At 36.0% G+C, this 18,006-nt stretch overlaps 1 protein-coding gene and 1 long non-coding RNA gene across 6 annotated transcripts; one reads left to right on the forward strand and one right to left on the reverse strand.

Annotated features, from left to right (window-relative positions):
- Window positions 1–1,301: 1,301 nt before the first annotated feature.
- On the forward strand, window positions 1,302–13,824 carry LOC127507542 (intestinal mucin-like protein). Of its 5 annotated transcripts, XM_051884739.1 has the most exons (26): window positions 1,302–1,443; window positions 1,553–1,692; window positions 1,901–2,075; window positions 2,614–2,861; window positions 2,966–3,149; window positions 3,326–3,533; window positions 3,638–3,813; window positions 3,978–4,047; window positions 4,739–4,839; window positions 5,742–5,773; window positions 5,878–6,064; window positions 6,158–6,246; window positions 6,417–6,536; window positions 6,747–6,845; window positions 6,925–7,044; window positions 8,115–8,213; window positions 8,305–8,424; window positions 9,377–9,475; window positions 9,581–9,700; window positions 10,260–10,358; window positions 10,459–10,578; window positions 10,834–10,932; window positions 11,034–11,153; window positions 11,391–11,430; window positions 11,588–11,705; window positions 12,769–13,824. In XM_051884739.1, exons 2-26 carry the CDS (start codon window positions 1,603–1,605, stop codon window positions 13,001–13,003), a joined length of 3,168 nt encoding a protein of 1,055 aa, XP_051740699.1. In that variant the 5' UTR covers window positions 1,302–1,443; window positions 1,553–1,602; the 3' UTR covers window positions 13,004–13,824. The 5 variants fall into 5 exon arrangements, with proteins under 5 accessions (XP_051740699.1, XP_051740700.1, XP_051740703.1 ...); XM_051884740.1 differs by lacking the exons at window positions 9,377–9,475; window positions 9,581–9,700; XM_051884743.1 differs by lacking the exons at window positions 9,377–9,475; window positions 9,581–9,700; window positions 10,260–10,358; window positions 10,459–10,578.
- Window positions 11,574–15,028, reverse strand: LOC127507551 (uncharacterized). Its single transcript, XR_007928374.1, has 3 exons — window positions 14,806–15,028; window positions 12,717–12,932; window positions 11,574–11,722 (listed from the first exon to the last, which is right to left on the reverse strand). It is a non-coding gene; the product is annotated as an uncharacterized LOC127507551 (long non-coding RNA).
- Window positions 15,029–18,006: the final 2,978 nt, after the last annotated feature.

Below are 18,006 nucleotides of genomic sequence, written 5' to 3' on the forward strand. Positions count from 1 at the left end.
TTACACCTCCGCCATCTGTTTCAACAGAAGTGCCATCTACAACTAGTACAACTCCTGGCACACCACCTACTTCAACATCGACAACCACCTCCACTACTCCAATTACACCTCCGCCATCTGTTTCAACAGAAGTGCCATCTACAACTAGTACAACTCCTGGCACACCACCTACTTCAACATCTACAACCACCTCCACTACTCCAATTACACCTCCGCCAACTGTTTCAACAGAAGTGCCATCTACAACTAGTACAACTCCTGGCACACCACCTACTTCAACATCGACAACCACCTCCACTACTCCAATTACACCTCCGCCAACTGTTTCAACAGAAGTGCCATCTACAACTAGTACAACTCCTGGCACACCACCTACTTCAACATTGACAACCACCTCCACTACTCCAATTACACCTCCGCCATCTGTTTCAACAGAAGTGCCATCTACAACTAGTACAACTCCTGGCACACCACCTACTTCAACATCGACAACCACCTCCACTACTCCAATTACACCTCCGCCATCTGTTTCAACAGAAGTGCCATCTACAACTAGTACAACTCCTGGCACACCACCTACTTCAACATCTACAACCACCTCCACTACTCCAATTACACCTCCGCCAACTGTTTCAACAGAAGTGCCATCTACAACTAGTACAACTCCTGGCACACCACCTACTTCAACATCGACAACCACCTCCACTACTCCAATTACACCTCCGCCAACTGTTTCAACAGAAGTGCCATCTACAACTAGTACAACTCCTGGCACACCACCTACTTCAACATTGACAACCACCTCCACTACTCCAATTACACCTCCGCCATCTGTTTCAACAGAAGTGCCATCTACAACTAGTACAACTCCTGGCACACCACCTACTTCAACATCGACAACCACCTCCACTACTCCAATTACACCTCCGCCAACTGTTTCAACAGAAGTGCCATCTACAACTAGTACAACTCCTGGCACACCACCTACTTCAACACTGACAACCACCTCCACTACTCCAATTACACCTCCGCCAACTGTTTCAACAGAAGTGCCATCTACAACTAGTACAACTCCTGGCACACCACCTACTTCAACATTGACAACCACCTCCACTACTCCGATTACACCTCCGCCAACTGTTTCAACAGAAGTGCCATCTACAACTAGTACAACTCCTGGCACACCACCTCCTTCAACATCTACAACCACCTCCACTACTCCGATTACACCTCGGCCATCTGTTTCAACAGAAGTACCATCTACAATTAGTAGAACTCCTAGAACCACACCTCCTTCAACATCGACAACCACCTCCACTACTCTAATTATTTTCACTCAAAATACCACAAATACCACTATAACACCTACAGGAGTGCAAGTTGTCAATACAACAACTACTACGCTGTGTTCTTGTGTGTTTCAAGGAATACAATATAATCCTGGTTAGTAACTATACATTTAATTTTTAAATCATTGATGTTTTCTCGAATTTCCTGAAATACTCCAGCAATTCTGTTATACGTGTGCTTTGATTTACTTTCTTTTTAATAGGAGAGTCAATATTGGATAAGAAGGACAATGGCTCAGGGATTTGTCTGACCATGATCTGCTCCATAACCTGTGCTATTCAGAACAGTACAGAGCCATGTCCAACACCACCACCACCCGACTGTCCTAAATGGAATAAAACTGTAAAATATACATTTTACATATATATACATTTAGTTTTCGATTACACAAGAGTTGTGTAATTGCATATTAATTTTTTATTTCAAAGTAAAAATTGTATGTTTTTTTTTGCAAGAATTTATTATTTTTTGTTCTTCATGAAAAAATGAATATCATTCAATTTACCTTGCATCAGTCTCTCTAATTTAGTACTTTTTGCAATGTTTCCAGACTGACGAGATCTTCCACATATGTGACTGTATGATGGCAAAGTGCATAAAGGGAGACATCATTGAGATTATCCAACATCAATGTCCTCCTCCGAAGAGCATCACATGTGCAAATAACCAGCCAGCAGTGCTGGTCTATGATGAGCTCCACTGCTGCCGGCAATACACCTGTGATTGTAAGTAAACTGTCGATCTCATGTTCTTCGAGCTCTAACTTTGATGTTGTCATCATGAAAAATATTCCATCTCTGTGAGTCTGCTTCACAATGTGCTGACATTTATGTCAAGCTAACGCATGTATGACAGCTTTTAAATCTTTAACCTTAAGGGGTCTAATCCATTTGTATTATGGACTCACAGAGACGGATTTTTTTTTTTTTATTATCTAAAAATCTGTTCCTCTGAAGAAAGTAAGTCATATACATATGAGGGTGAGTAAATGCTGAATGTTCATTTTTGGTTGGAGAACTTTTTAAGATATGAGGTTATTTACCATATTTGAAGTCATTCTAACTAACCAGTATGTTAACAGTTGGACAAAAATAATTTAAAAATTTATAAGCAATATCAAAGTTATATTGTGCAGATGGTAGCGCTAGAATGGGATGGGTCAGAGGACTATTGGAATAATTTGTACAAATAATAAAAGGAAGACTAACTAACTGCAGTGCTTCGTCTATAACATTTTTATTGTTCACACTCACCCTCTTGTAGGCTTTTGTCAGGGTTGGGGTGGCTCACATTACATCACATTTGATGGACTCTCCTACACTTACCAAGGAAACTGCACTTATATATTAATGGAGGAAATTAGCCCTAAATACAATTTGAAGATCTACATTGACAATGTATACTGTGATATCCATGAGCCTGTATCCTGTCCCAGATCCATTATTGTTTCTTACAACAATCAAGTCATAACACTTGGGAATCACAGGTTCATGAATGGTGCAGCTCTACAGGTGAGACCTACAGTAGGATTGTAAAAAGATTTTGAGTATGTGTTAGATCTGCACTGTATTGTAAATTAACAGGTTTTCTTTTTGATTGCCTGTTATTCTATAAGGCACTGAAGGACAATGTTAATCTAACACTGCCATATACTCAAAATGGTGTGAGGGTTATCAAATCAAGCCTGAACTTGATCTTGGAGGTTCCAGAGCTACAAGTCGTTGTAACATTTGGAAACACCGACTTTAGCATTAACCTGCCATTCCAGCATTTTGGAAAAAACACACAAGGACACTGTGGTAAGTCAGCACATTAAAAAGTTTAAAACATTAGAAGTCATATCAGGTGACTTTTAGCAATAAAAAAAAGGTGTGGCGCATAACAGATTTAAAATTAAGTAGGAAAGCTGTTGTTGTATGAAGGGGTTTGTTTTTGTGTATTATTACGCTTAATTATTCCAAATCACTGCAACAAGGAACATGCAACAACAACCAGACTGATGACTGCATGCTGCCTGGAGGGATCTTGGTTAATGACTGTGCAGTGATGGCCGATCACTGGACAGCCAGTGGTTTGGATGGCAAAAACTGCACTAAACTAAGTCCAAGACCTCCAGTCTGGAATATATCCACACCCATGACAATAACACCATACCATAATGACTGCAACCATCTCAAGAGCAAGTGAGTTCATTCTATGTTGTGTAAAGATTATGCAATAAATTATGCTTTGCCTCAAAAGTGTATTTGCCCTTCCAATCATCTGTTTTCATTTTGAACTTCCTCAGGGTGTTCGAAGCATGCCATTCCCATGTGTCTGCTGAAAGTTTCTTTTCAGCCTGTCAGTATGATAGTTTTCATGTAAGCGACCCCTCAGTGGTGTGTGCCAGTCTGCAGAGCTACGCGAGGGCTTGCTCTCAGGCTGGGATTTGCATTCACTGGAGAAACTACACTAGCCTTTGCAGTAAGTTCATTAATAAAATAAATTAAATTATTTTATTCTGTATAAAAATCCTTTTTTATATAAAAAAGGATTTATTCATTGTATAAAAGAATAATAATGGACCTATTTTCTGTAGGACCTGTAAAGATTTGAATTAAGAGATTGTTTTAACTTTTCTTCCTCAGACACTACATGTCCAGAAGATAAAATATTCTTGCCCTGTGGTCCAGCCGAACCACCAACTTGTAGAGGCGGGTATGTACTTTTTTACTTTTATTTTGAAATAATTCAGTAGTGCAATGTCTATCCATTTTTAATTAGTTTTCAGTCTATTCATTTAATTCTACTCATTTAAATTGAGAATACCATATGAGCAGCCATTTATTTATATCATTTTTTTTAAAGAAGTGCCAGTGTTTTTTAAAGGGCTAGAGTCACACAACAGTTGAATTTGACCTAAATCTGATTCCCTAACTTTTTTTTCTTTTTCTTTTTTTTGAAAAGGTCTTAAAAGGTCTTAAAGTATCTTGATTCACCCTTATACAAATTAAGGCCTTAAAAAGGTCTTAAATCAGAGCAGAAATTCTTAAGTAAATAAAGTCATTGCATTAAATATTGCATACATTACAAATAAATGATTTTCCAATACAAATATCTAAACATCCAAACATCCACAATACCAAAACTTAACAACTACTTTTCTTTGTCGCTGTTTTTATGTCTGAGCAAGCAAATTTATATAACACCTGCTTAGATCAGTGCTTAAAAACACTGACACATTTAATAGGTCATGTGATGTCAACCTAAAAAAAAATTAGCAAAAAAAGTAAATTAGGCACTTTGGTTTACAGTATAGAAATTGCCTAGGATGCAGTGTTAATGTTACTGTGATGTAAATGTAATGTGTGTAATAAACTGAAAAGTTTAAATAAAATTTGCATTTCAGACCTACGCAGAGCTCAATTTCAGTGTCCACAGAAGGCTGCTTCTGCCCTGAGAACAAAACACTCTTCAGCATGGAGTCAGGATTATGTGTGTCAAAATGTGGTGAGAAGCCTTTATAGTTTGTGTATCTATCAGAGTTAAAGTCGATTTACTAAGGTTTGCGCCAGTCGATTTACTGGTATTTGGGGCCTTATTTAACGACCAAAAAAGCATTTCTTAAACCATTTTGCAGTTGACATGACTGTGATAGTTGCCGCAGAGAACAGAAAGAGTGAGTGGTAGAAGGAAGAGAATTTTCTCCACTCGTGTTAATTTACTTGGAATGCCAGCGGAAGACACTATCCAAACATAATGATTACCAAGCTACATTATTTTTCCTTTATTATTATTTTTAATTTATTATTACTATGTTATTATTTCTAATTTGTGCTGATCTTGGTAGATTGTGTTGATCATTATGGAAATGAACAGGCTGTGTCCGTGTTCTTTTATTTGCACATTGTCAAGAGATTGTCAAGAGATTGCCCTTTTATGGGATTGCGGTCTCATGCTAATTTTCACTGTTTAGGCCCTTGGTCTTAATACTAGATAGACAGATTGGTCTGCATCTTACAATATGGTCTTACATGCGCACACAGTCTATTTCCGGCATACAAAAGATAATAATTACCCAGACCGGTATGATATCTTTGCCAGTCTTCATTTCTTTCATAGTTGGAAACATTGTAAATAACAGTCATATCCATGATTGTTGAGTATCTGAAATGTATCTGAAATAGAATTGACAGTATGTTACTTGGGCTAGCAGATCTTGGTTTGGATCTGGGCCTCAAGAACTCTAGTCTTCTGTTTTGGTCTGGGACTTGAGGGTTTTGACTCCAACTGTGGTGTCTATCAAGGCCCCGAGAAAGAAAAATAAAGATGTACAGTAAACTTGTACCTCATGTCAACATGTATGCCATATCCATTTTTGAGAATGTTTCTGATTTGGTCTTACCTTGTAGGATGTGTGGACTCCTCTGGGACTCCACGTGAGGTACAGCAAGGTTTCAAACTGTTCATCAAAAATCAATTGTGTTGTACTATGTGTTGAAGAAGTATCCCAGTTATACTTATTTTGTTTGTTTGTTTTTGTTGCAGATTGATGAGCATTTTAAGTACAACTGTGAGGACTGTGTCTGTGATAAGGCCAGCCAATCAGTGATCTGTAAACCCAAGAAGTGTCCTGATGTGACTCTTGAGAACTGCACTGAGCCCGGCTTCATGCTGTTCAATGTGACCGATCCCGCTGACCCATGTTGCAGCAAACAAGTTTGCAGAGAGATTGGTGTGTTTCTTTTTTTTTTTTTTTATGAGGTTTGGTTAAGGATTGAAGTGTAATTTTTTTAAAAGTCTCCTCTCACTCTGTTCCATAAATTAGATTGTTCTGTCAGCATGTGCAAAGATGGATCATGCACAAAAGGGTCCTGTATTTATGTTGCACCAGACAACACCACACATAATCTCAAGGTACATTTGATAACATCTTTTCAGTTCCCAGTCAGTCACAAACGACAAATTGGGATCCCAATTCGTCAGTTCAATTCTGACGTAACGTTACATACGTAATCAAGATGTTCAGCAGACAAAGAACTTGCTCTGTTCCTCAATCTTCATGTTGTTTGTCTGTCTTTTTGTAGGATGGAGAGGAGTACAAGAACATATGTGAAACTGTTACCTGCCATCAAATTAATGGCTTGTTTGTGACTAAGAAAACCATCACAACATGTCCTTATTTGAGTTCACATGAATGTGAGCCTGTAAGTACAACTCCACACATACACTTTTCATATACTACACATGGTCTTATCTGATTGTGCACGTTTCTTCAATCATTGAGGAGTTTGTACGGCAGCATTATGTTTCAGATAGTGACATTGCTTCATTGTTGATTAGTTACATTAATATGACATGTTCATCTAGCTCCTGTATGATTAATGAATTAATGAATACTTGCTGTTCACTCTAAGGGGTTTGAATATGTGAAAAAAGAAGGAGAGTGCTGTGGAACATGTACACAAGTGGCCTGTATTTATGATGCACCAAACAACACCAGACAGACTCTCAAGGTACATTTGAAACATCTTTTCATCTGCAAGAATCTGCTCTGTTCATCAGTCTTCATGCAATCTGTTTGTCTTTTGATAGGATGGAGAAGCTCACAGTTACAAATGCGAAAATGTTACCTGTCGTGAATTTAATGGCTTGTTTGTGACTGAGAAGACCATAAGAGAATGTCCTTACTTGAGTTCACATAACTGTGGGCCTGTAAGTAGAATTTCTAGTTTCAACTCCACACCAAACCTGTTTGTGAATGTTTTTTTCTTGTTTTTTTTTTGGCTGATTCTTCATACAGTGGACTACCAGTCAAATTGATAAAAATTTGGAACCAAAAATTATTCAGACACTTTGACCTGACCATGTTTTGCTTAAGTGTTATCTGACATAATTAAGATTCATTTTTTCTGACACAGTTTAACTCTGAGATCTTGTCATATTTTATTACAATTTTGTAAACTATAGTGAATAAACTGTAATAATTAATTAAATGTTCAAGGTGTCTGAATAAATATTGGTTTGACTGTATATACTGTATAGTACTGTGCAAGTCACATTTGATACTTCAGTTAGATTAAGAACATTCCTTGAATGTGCATTCAATGGATTTAGGCCATTTAATTTGCCTAAGGCTTACATACACAGTACTACTGTATGAATATATTTTTTCCTTAAAGGTGCAATGTGTCAAATTTGGGGAGGATCTATTGACATAAATGCAATATAATATACATAACTATGTTTTCAGTGGTGCATAAAGACCTTATATAATGAACCGTTATGTTTTTATTAGCTTAGAATGAGCCATTTCTATCTCATACACCCCCTCCATGTCAAGTATGCTCCAGCATGTTTCTACAGCAGCTCTAAACGGACACATTTCATCACTATGTTGTTGTTGTTCTTCTTCGTTGGTGTTTTTAGAGGCAGCTTGCATCGTCACTACGTTGAATACGCACAAAGTAGTAGTAGTAGTCGTCGTCTGGTTTATTAGAAACAGAGACTGTTCTTTGTTAGAAGTAAGAAGAAACCTCATTGCTTCACACAGGCTACTCTCTGCTGTCTCAGACGACGATATCTTTGTCTTGTATCGGCCAGACGGCCACTGTAGCTTCTCCGAAAGGGAGGGGTGCGAGGGTTGCCAGATGCAGCTAAAATTTATACATGGCACCTTTAACTCTTTCAAAATTAGAGCTTAAAAAGTTGTTAATAATGTGTTGTACAATAAATATGCCACTGGATTATTAAAACTACTGTATAAACTTGTTTTTCATTTCAAGGGGTTCGAATATATGAAAAAAGAGAGTGAGTGCTGTGAAACATGTACTCAAGTGGCCTGTATTTATGATGCACCAGACAACACCAGACATATTCTCACGGTAAAACATTCTCAAACTTTTCTACATTCTTTCAGTTCATCAGACAAAGAATCTGCTCTGAATTATTCCTCATGTGTCTGTCTTTTTGTAGGATCGTGAGGAGGTCAAGTACAAATGCGAAACTGTTACCTGCCGTCAAATTAACGACTCGTTTGTGACTGAGAAAACCAGCACAAAATGTCCTTACTTGAGTTCACAAGACTGTGGGCCTGTGAGTAGTTTTTCTAGCTTTAAAGGGTTAGTTCACCCAAAAATGAAAATTCTGTCATTTATTACTCACCCTTGTGTTGTTCCACATCCATAAGACCTTCGTTCATCTTTGGAACACAAATTCACAAAGATGTTTTTGTGAAGTCTGAGAGGTTATTGTCTCTCCATTAGAGATCCAACACAACTATCACTCCAACGTCCAGAAAGGTAGGAAAAAGACATCATTAAAGTACTCCATCTGACTCCAGTGGCTTAAACTTAATTTTATGAAGCAACGTGAGTGCTTTGTTTGTGCAAAAAAACATAACTTACCAATTTATTTACAAAATAATATCCAAAGCGTGTTCATGCAACAATGCCAGCTCTCGTGTGAACACAAAACGCATGCGTTGTGATGCTCTCGTGAACACTCGTGCATGTATGTTGAGGTGAAGAGCGAGTCTGAACAAGCTCTCGTGAACGCGTGTTTTTGTGCAAACAAAGCACTCAAGTTGCTTCATGAAATTAAGTTTAAGCCACTGGAGTCACATGGAGTACTTTAATGATGTCTGGATCTTGGAGTGGTAGTTGCATTGGATCTCTATGGAGGGACAGAAACCTCTCAGAATTCATCAAAAATATCTTAATTTGTGTTCTGAAGAAGAACGAAGGTCTTACGGATGTGGAACAACATGAGGGTGAGTAATAAATGACAGAATTTTCATTTTTGGGGTGAACTAACCCTTTAAATACGTCACACACTTGTTCAGTTTGTATTTTCAGTAGCTGTTGCTTTTTGAGATATTACACTGTTTCTTAACTTATTGTACACATTCATTAAGGAAGTTTTAACAGCACCAATGTTTTTAGATAATGACTTTGCGTCATTGTTGATCAGTTGCAATGTAGCACGTGACCAGTTCATCCATCTTCCACCTGATTAATAAAATGATCAACTTGTCTTTCACTCCAAGGGGTTTGAATATGTGAAAAAAGAAGGAGAGTGCTGTGGAGAATGTAGACAAATGGCCTGTGTTTATGATGCACCAGACAACAACACACAGACTCTCAAGGTACATTTGAAAACATTCCCAAACTTTTCTTCATCATTTCACTTCATTAGAAAAACAGTCTGCTCTGTTCTTCAATCCTCATGGAGTCTGTCTGTCTTTTGTTAGGTTGGAGAAGTCAAGAGTTACACATGTGAAACCGTTACCTGCCGTCAAATGAATGGTTCATTCATCAGTGAGAAGACCAAAACAGAATGTCCTTACTTGAGTACACTTACCTGTGGGCCTGTGAGTAGAATCTCTAGCTTCAACTCCACAACAAACACTTGTTAGGGCCCAAGCACCGATGGTGTGAGAACCCTATTGTATTTGCTCTGTCAATTCTTCTTGTTCTCCTCAATGAATCACATTTTTGAGGGCTTAAACATGCTTGAAAACTCATGAAACTTTGTACAAGCATCAGAAGTGGTGAAAATTTACGTCTAATATGGGTTTCAGAATTAGGTGTGGCAAAATGGCTCGATAGCGCCACCTACAAATTTTCAATTAAGCACCCTTCGCGCTACGTTTCACGTACAGGTATGAAATTCGGTAGACACATGTAACAGCCCAATACCTACAAAAAGTCCCTGGAAGCAAAATCTGAAAACCCAACAGGAAGTGAGATATTTTGAATTTTCTCTGCAAAATTTTTGCAGTTTTTGCCATTTCCAGACGTTGTTCTTTAACGAACTACTCGTAGACATTTTATCAGATAAACATCATATTTGGTCAGTCTAATCTAAAGGCCTTTGAGACGTTAAATTGCAAATCGCAGTGTATAAACTTGTTTGTTTTTCACTCCAAGGGGTTTGAATATGTGAAAAAAGAAGGAGAGTGCTGTGGATCATGCATACAAGTGGCCTGTATTTATGATGCACCAAACAACACCAGACAAACTCTCAAGGTACATTTGAAAACATTCTTAAACTTCATTTGTTTAGCTCAGCAGACAATTAATCTGCTCAGTTCTTCTATCTTAATGGATTCTGTCTGTCTTTTGTTAGGATGGAGAAGTCCAGAGTTACACATGTGAAACTATTACCTGTCATGAATTTAATGGCTTATTTGTGACCGAGAAGACCAAAACAAAATGTCCTTACTTGAGTTCACTCGACTGTGGGCCTGTGAGTAGAATCTCTAGCTTCTGAATGTATTTTTTTTATTATTTTTTTTTGGCTTAATTAAAAATTTTTGCACATTTTTCCATCGATTGAGGAAGTTTGCATGACCCTAATACATCATTGTGTGCTCACATCCAGTGCTTATTTTTTTTAACATATTCTTTTCTTTTAAGTATTGCTTAAAAATTGAAAATGCAGTAAAAGGTGCAAGTGTATTATTAAAACTACTACTGTATAAACTCTTTTTTTTTCTCCAAGGGGTTTGAATATGTGAAAGAAGAAGGAGAGTGCTGTGGATCATGTACACAAGCGGCCTGTATTTATGATGCCCCAGACAACACCAGACATGTTCTCAATGTACATTTAAGAACATTTTCAAACTTCTTCATTCTTTGAGTTTGACAGACTCTGCTCTGCTCTGCTCTGTTCTTCATGCACCTGTCTCTCTTTTTGTTTAGGACGGAAAGGAGTACAATTTCAAATGTATGAATACAACCTGTCAGAAAAGGAATGGCATGTTCATGACAAAAGAGAGCTATAAACAATGCCCTCCCTTTAACCGAGATGACTGTAAGCCTGTAAGTAGAATATCTGTAACTCAAGGAGTGCATATTACACCCAAGTTCTGCTTTTGACACATTTTTTCTTAATTTTTTGAGGTCAGTGATGTCAAAAAAAATTATCACAGCCAAAGAAATACCTTCAAATAGTCCTCATTGAGATCGTTGGGATCCATCCAAACTAGTTTTTGAGATTTGACCATACTTTACAAAATTTCTAAGCAATGTTTCCTTTCTATATTTATGTCCTTATAGGAAACAGTGCAATATGACAAAGACGGATGCTGCGAGATCTGTAAGATATTGTTTCCTTGTACAAAACATTTTGACAAAAATGTTCAAATTGTTTTATCCACCCTATTGTATTTATGCAGAACATTTAATAGATGTTACATTAAAAATAACATACTAGGCACAGCATAAAATGCATGTCTGACTCTATCATCTCTCAGGTGAACTCAGCAACTGTGTTCGTGCGAAGAACGTCACCCGTCTGCATGTCAATGAATGCACTTCCATTGAGGATGTAGAAGTTACTTCCTGCGCTGGCCACTGTGACGATGGATCAATGTGAGAGCATTACACACCTGTTGATCACACATGTTTTTCCTATCAAATTCTCAGAAGAACCAAAAAAGTCTTAGTGTTACAGAGTAAAACTAATTTATTTGCCATTCATTTTATATGAGGTTTGCAGCCGGGTTACCAAAATTTAGGACGTGTGTAAATACAGTCTAAAACTATTTTTGATTTGTGTGGTTTAGTTTAATTAAGGAGAAAAACTTTCACAAAAGCCTTCCTTCCGCCAGAAAAAATAGTCCTTGACCATGAACAGCAACAGAAGTTACATTACTACACCATTAGATGGCGGCAAAGACTGTCTTTATGAGTGTGTCAGTCAGTAGCGAAGACTTTTACATTGAAAAGACTGAATTGTTGTGAACATGGAACAAGACGCAACTGATAAATGCTTTGACTAGCGCTGTCAGTCATGGGAAAACCCCTTTACTGTTAAAAGGACAGGATAATACATCGGACATTTAAACAGATTTTTTATTATGAACATAGGACTGACCTGAAGGAAAATGCTAAATTTGAATCCAGGTAATAAACTCGCTCACCCGATCTCTTTCTCACAATACTCTTCTACATAATACAGTAAGCTTCAATGAACAATATCAATTGAAACAGTTTATGTTGCTAAGAGTGGTTGCTAAGGATGTTGTGTAGTGATACACAGAACCGTCGGGTGAAGCGGTCATAGCCGTGTTTTATCGTGAATAAAACACAGCTGTTGACCAATCAGAATCAAGGACAGGAACTAACTGTTTTATAAATCGTATTATAATATAATAGTTGCCAAAACAACAACAACAAAATCAACAAAAACAAATCACATTGAAACCAGTTTCTGAAAGGTCTCCAAAAATGGCTCAGAAAAGTGACTTTAACTCATTTGTTATCATTTGTTAGCCATTTTGCTTGATATTTTGTCAAGTATCTGACGAAATTCATACTTTTTTAAAGTTTGCTAAAGCATCTAAATTTTTGTGTGGATACTGTATATAAGGATAAACTCACATTTAGCTGTGCTACAGTCATCTGACCAGTGTTTTCTTGGAAATCTGCACAGGTATTCAATGGAAAATGACATCATGATGCACAGCTGTTCTTGCTGCCGGGAGGAGAGTATCATCCGTAAAGATGTGATGCTGAAGTGTGCCAATGGCAGCGAGATCCTTCATCACTACACGTACATAGAGACCTGCAAATGCACTCCTACCATGTGTGAAGACACTGGAAAAAATGAACATGGACAATTTACAGAAATAAATCTTGTAACACTTCCTGTGATAAAAGAACCATAAAAAATATTGTAAAGAATTTCAAGTTTAGGGGACTGCACTTAGGGTAAAAATCTGCACATTTCATGATATAATGTTAATATTCCATCTAAAGTAATAAAATCTATATAATATACTCATAACCACTGTAATAATACAGTTGGTAAAAGGCAAATGATGAATTAGAGTTAATCACAAGTCACTTTTCCACAAGCTGAGGTAAATACTAATATCTAGATTCTAGAAGGTGCACACAAATACAAAACACCAACACGTGTGACACGAAAATAATGCAAGAAACATTAAACAACATAAGATATAACATAAAAGGTACATAATAACAAAACCTAACAAGAAAAAATCAATGTCAATTATTTTATTTAGTCTCAGGGAATTGTTTACAGTTTTTCACTGTAAATGATAAGATCTATAACAGTATTTTACTGTAAAATTACATTAAATGGCCCATTAGATAATCAATTAACAGGTTCTTGCCATTGCTTTCAGTCTTTTACTAAAATTACAAACATTGTTTTACTGTGTAGACCACCTGTGGATAAAAAAGATCCCATTTGACCTGCTGATCTGTCACAAGAAAGCAACTATTTTAAAATATATAACCGAAAATGACAATAACAATGATTTAAGCTGATTGTTGTAGTGCATTAATGGCTAAAATTAATATTGCACCTCATGTTTTCTTTGGTTTGATCGAAGGGTGTAGTTATTTCTAAGCATAATCCAAGAAAAAAAAATCTAGACTATTCTTTTTGGTAATGCATGATATGTTTTTTCCTTCCAATGAAATGAATCAAAATCACAATAAAGCATTATAAAGAGCATCATTTACAGTCTTGTGGATTTTTATTTATTTATTTTTAAATTGCCAGCTTACATTGATAGTATAAAGCATCGGAGTACAAGTAATTTAAAGAAGGATTTCCTTTTCTTTTTATCTGTATCTTAATTTATCATTTTATGCTATTTATCATTGTAACCTATAGCCCTACTTAAATGTAATCTCCAGTACATGGTTTCATGTGAAAAAAAAACTCTTAAAAATGTTCTATAGCCATGTTTAATTTAGATTTTGAATCCCACAGTATACATAAAGCCTTCAGTACCTGGCCAGGGAAAAAGTGCATTGTCTACATCTTACCATAAGAGGTCACTGTTGTCAACCTACTGAAAGGGACAAATTTCCCTCAAGTTATTTTTTGCACATTTCTGTTGACATCAGTGATCTTGAAACAATTATCCACACGTTCTTAATTTAGCATATCATAGAATACCAGATTTTGATTAAGTGATTAAATAGTTTTGAATAATAATGACCGTTAACCGACGTCCGGCGCTACTTGAATGTGTTTCTTATCACATAACCATCGTCCGATTTGCCTCAGATTTGGGCTTTTGTCTGTAATCTCCATTAACATCGTCGAGTGGAAAAGCATTCGTTGCTATGTACGGTATGTAATGAAATTTAAATTATGTAAATTAAGTTAAATTTTCATGGCCAAGTAACCGTGTAAAAAGTTAAGGTACGTAGCCTACATTATTTCAAAATGAACCCGTTTAAACTGTATATTATTCCTTAATGAATGAAATATTGCATTCTTTTCAGGTAACATTTATTAAAAGTACATATACTAACATAAAAACTTTGAGGTTTTGGTTCGCTATTGATTACATAAAGACATATAGTCACTTTCTTGACATTTACGTAATTTAACAAGACTTAAATTTCAAAATTCCTCGCCAGAGATTTTCGTCCACATCTCACAATATATTTCTCAAGCTAGTAAGTGTGAATGTTGAATCCATACCATCAGTATCTCTGGAGGCTTTATATTGCTTGAAGATGGCTCACTTTGTCCCAGAGGTGATTTAGGAGGTGGAGAATTCAGAAATGGAGAATCATAAAATGTGGTGCCATGATGCCATGTGTATTTCTCAAATATAGCATACTGTATCTTTACGTTTTGAACAAAGTTAAGCTAATTTGCTTGTATCCATATCTGGAACATCATTACAGTCATCATAGAGACAACATCCATCCTCAAGAGCTAATGTGAGCTGTGTGTCAGCACTTGCTCTTTATAGTGTCTTTGAAGAAGTGTAATCTGATCAGAAGGTGGGACACAGGCGTGTGCACAATTATGATATTATCTTCCAGTCCTATCAACATTTAATGTTCTGGTAGTGTTTGAGATTAATAAACAGGAATAATAGAAAGCTTGATGGGGAAAAAAACTTTTAGTCACGCATATTTATCGCTCTTATCATCTCAAACTAAACAAGGATGTGCTCTAAAGGAACCATGAAAAGAAAATACACAGTACAGTGACGCACTAAGCCAGACTTTAAATGTGTACTTTGCTGGTATGAGTTTTGGGCTGGCAAGATTAGTCATATACCCAAACAATGAAAATTCATTGTTCCAAAATTGGTATTATTTTATTCGACAGTAATTAATCCACATTTTCTTGAAAGAGGTCTTTAAAATGGGATTCTGTTCTTATACATGTGTAGAAGTTGTTTCTACCCAGCATGTGGCTAAGACTAGAAGACTGATAAAAAAAATAAAAATAAAAAGATTATGTGTGTATGTATATATGTAAATGTGTATATATATACATACAGTCAAACCAAAATTTATTCAGACACCTTGAACATTTCATTCATTAATACAGTTTATTCACTATAGTTTAAAAAAGTGGTAATAAAATATGACAAGATCAAGACAAGACAAGAGTTAAACTGTCAGAAAAAATTAATCTTAATTATGTCAGATAACACTTAAGCAAAACATGGTCAGGTCAAAGTGTCTGAATAATATTTGTTTCCCAATTTTTATCAATTTTACTGGTAGTCCAGTGTGAAGGATTTTTGGGTATAATATGTCACAGTTTACTTTATTTTGCTATTCTCGACGCAACGCGAGTTCCCTTGAAAGGGAACGTCTCGGTTATGACTGTAACCTTAGTTCCCTGAAGAGGGAACAAGACGTTGCGTCGCCCTGCCATACTTCCAGCATGCCTGTCAGCGACTACTTCAGACCTTTTGAAGCTAGTGTTGCACTGTTTGAGCGTGCTTTATAGTTTCGTGGTCGTGACATCACCCGCCTCTGACGTCTCGTCACACCATTGGACGAATTTCACATGTGCTTCATGACGACATCACGCGGAGAATTCCCACAGCGTCATTCTTGACGCAACGTCACCTTCCCTCTTCAGGGAACTAAGGTTACAGTCGTAACCGAGACGTTTCCATTCATCACTAGGCTATAGACCTTATTTACAGCAGCGACATCTTTAATTTTCAATGGGAATAAAAGCGAGGCTAAGAGGGTTTTTTCCCCTTGATGGGGAAAAAACTTTTAGTCACACATATTTATCGCTCTTATCATCTCAAACTAAACAAAGATGTGTTCTGAAGGAACATGAAAAGAAAATACACAGTACAGTGACGCACTAAGCCAGACTTTAAATGTGTACTTTGCTGGTATGAGTTTTGGGCTGGCAAGATTAGTCATATACCCAAACAATGAAAATTCATTGTTCCAAAATTGGTATTATTTTATTAGACAGTAATTAATCCACATTTTCTTGAAAGAGGTCTTTAAAATGGGATTCTGTTCTTATACATCTGTAGAAGTTGTTTCTATCCAGCATGTGGCTAAGACTATCTTAGAAGAAGAAGACTGATAAAAAATAAAAATAAAATAAAAGCTTATGTGTATATGTATATATGTAAATGTATATATATACATACAGTCAAACCAAAATTTATTTAGACACCTTGAACATTTCATTCATTAATACAGTTTATTCACTATAGTTTAAAAAAGTCGTAATAAAATATGACAAGATCTCAGAGTAAAACTGTCAGAAAAAATTTATCTTAATTATGTCAGATAACACTTAAGCAAAACATGGTCAGGTCAAAGTGTCTGAATAATATTTGTTTCCCAATTTTGATCAATTTTACTGGTAGTCCACTGTATGAAGAATTTTTGGGTATAATATGCCACAGTTTACTTTATTTTGCTATCCTCGCTTACATAAATGAACTATAGTGTCCTGCACCCACTAGTAAAAATATATCAAAAATATAAAAAATGTCTGAATAATTTTTGGTTTGACTATATATATATATATATATATATATATATATAAACACACAATATATATGTATTGAAGCGGACAATATTCATCACTATTCTCTAGTGTTTGAAGATGAAAATGTAAAATAAATGCTTTAACATACGTTGAAGAAGTCATTCAAGTCATTCAAATAATTTAATATTTAGAAGGATAAATATTGATTAATAACTTGATAAATCACTCAAAAGATATATATTGAAGCGGTAGTGGATTCCAGAATCCACCCCATCCACCCCTTAAAATATATATATATATATATATATAGATATATATATAAAGACATTACTTTTATTTTTAATAAAAATGACTTATATAGGCTATATGTAAAATATATACAATTGGTAAATGTTTAAGGCAAGTTAATCTCAGCCTGTTTGACATTGCGAAACTCATTATGATTCAGGATCTTCTGGATGCGACAGTAGGGGTGGGCGATATGGCAAAAATAATGTCTTAAAACCAGATTTGCATTTCCTTATTAATAACTGTAGTTGGCCTTCTTGGAAGGCAGGAAAAACCTTTTTGAGTCACTATTGACACTTTCATAATGTTTGTGGGTTTTTGTGCCTTAGAGCACTATGGTTTGCTTTGTAATTTTTGAATAATAATAAAAAATAAAAACATTTCCATTTCACTTGAACATATAGGTAGGCGTATGCTGTCCTTTAAATGTAATTAAAAAATAAAAACCATAAATTGCTATGCACTCAGGGAGTATCAATATTTAATCCACATACATCACTTACAGAGAGTCAACAAGGTAATGGAAAGGAAATGTTTAAACATCCAAATGTCTCTGGAGGCAACGACAAACAAACATCATATCCTCAATTAGTCGTATCTGGTTTCAGAAAATTTTCA

The sequence above is a fragment of the Ctenopharyngodon idella genome, chromosome 24, assembly GCF_019924925.1.
Source record: "Ctenopharyngodon idella isolate HZGC_01 chromosome 24, HZGC01, whole genome shotgun sequence".
NCBI lineage: Eukaryota > Metazoa > Chordata > Actinopteri > Cypriniformes > Xenocyprididae > Ctenopharyngodon > Ctenopharyngodon idella.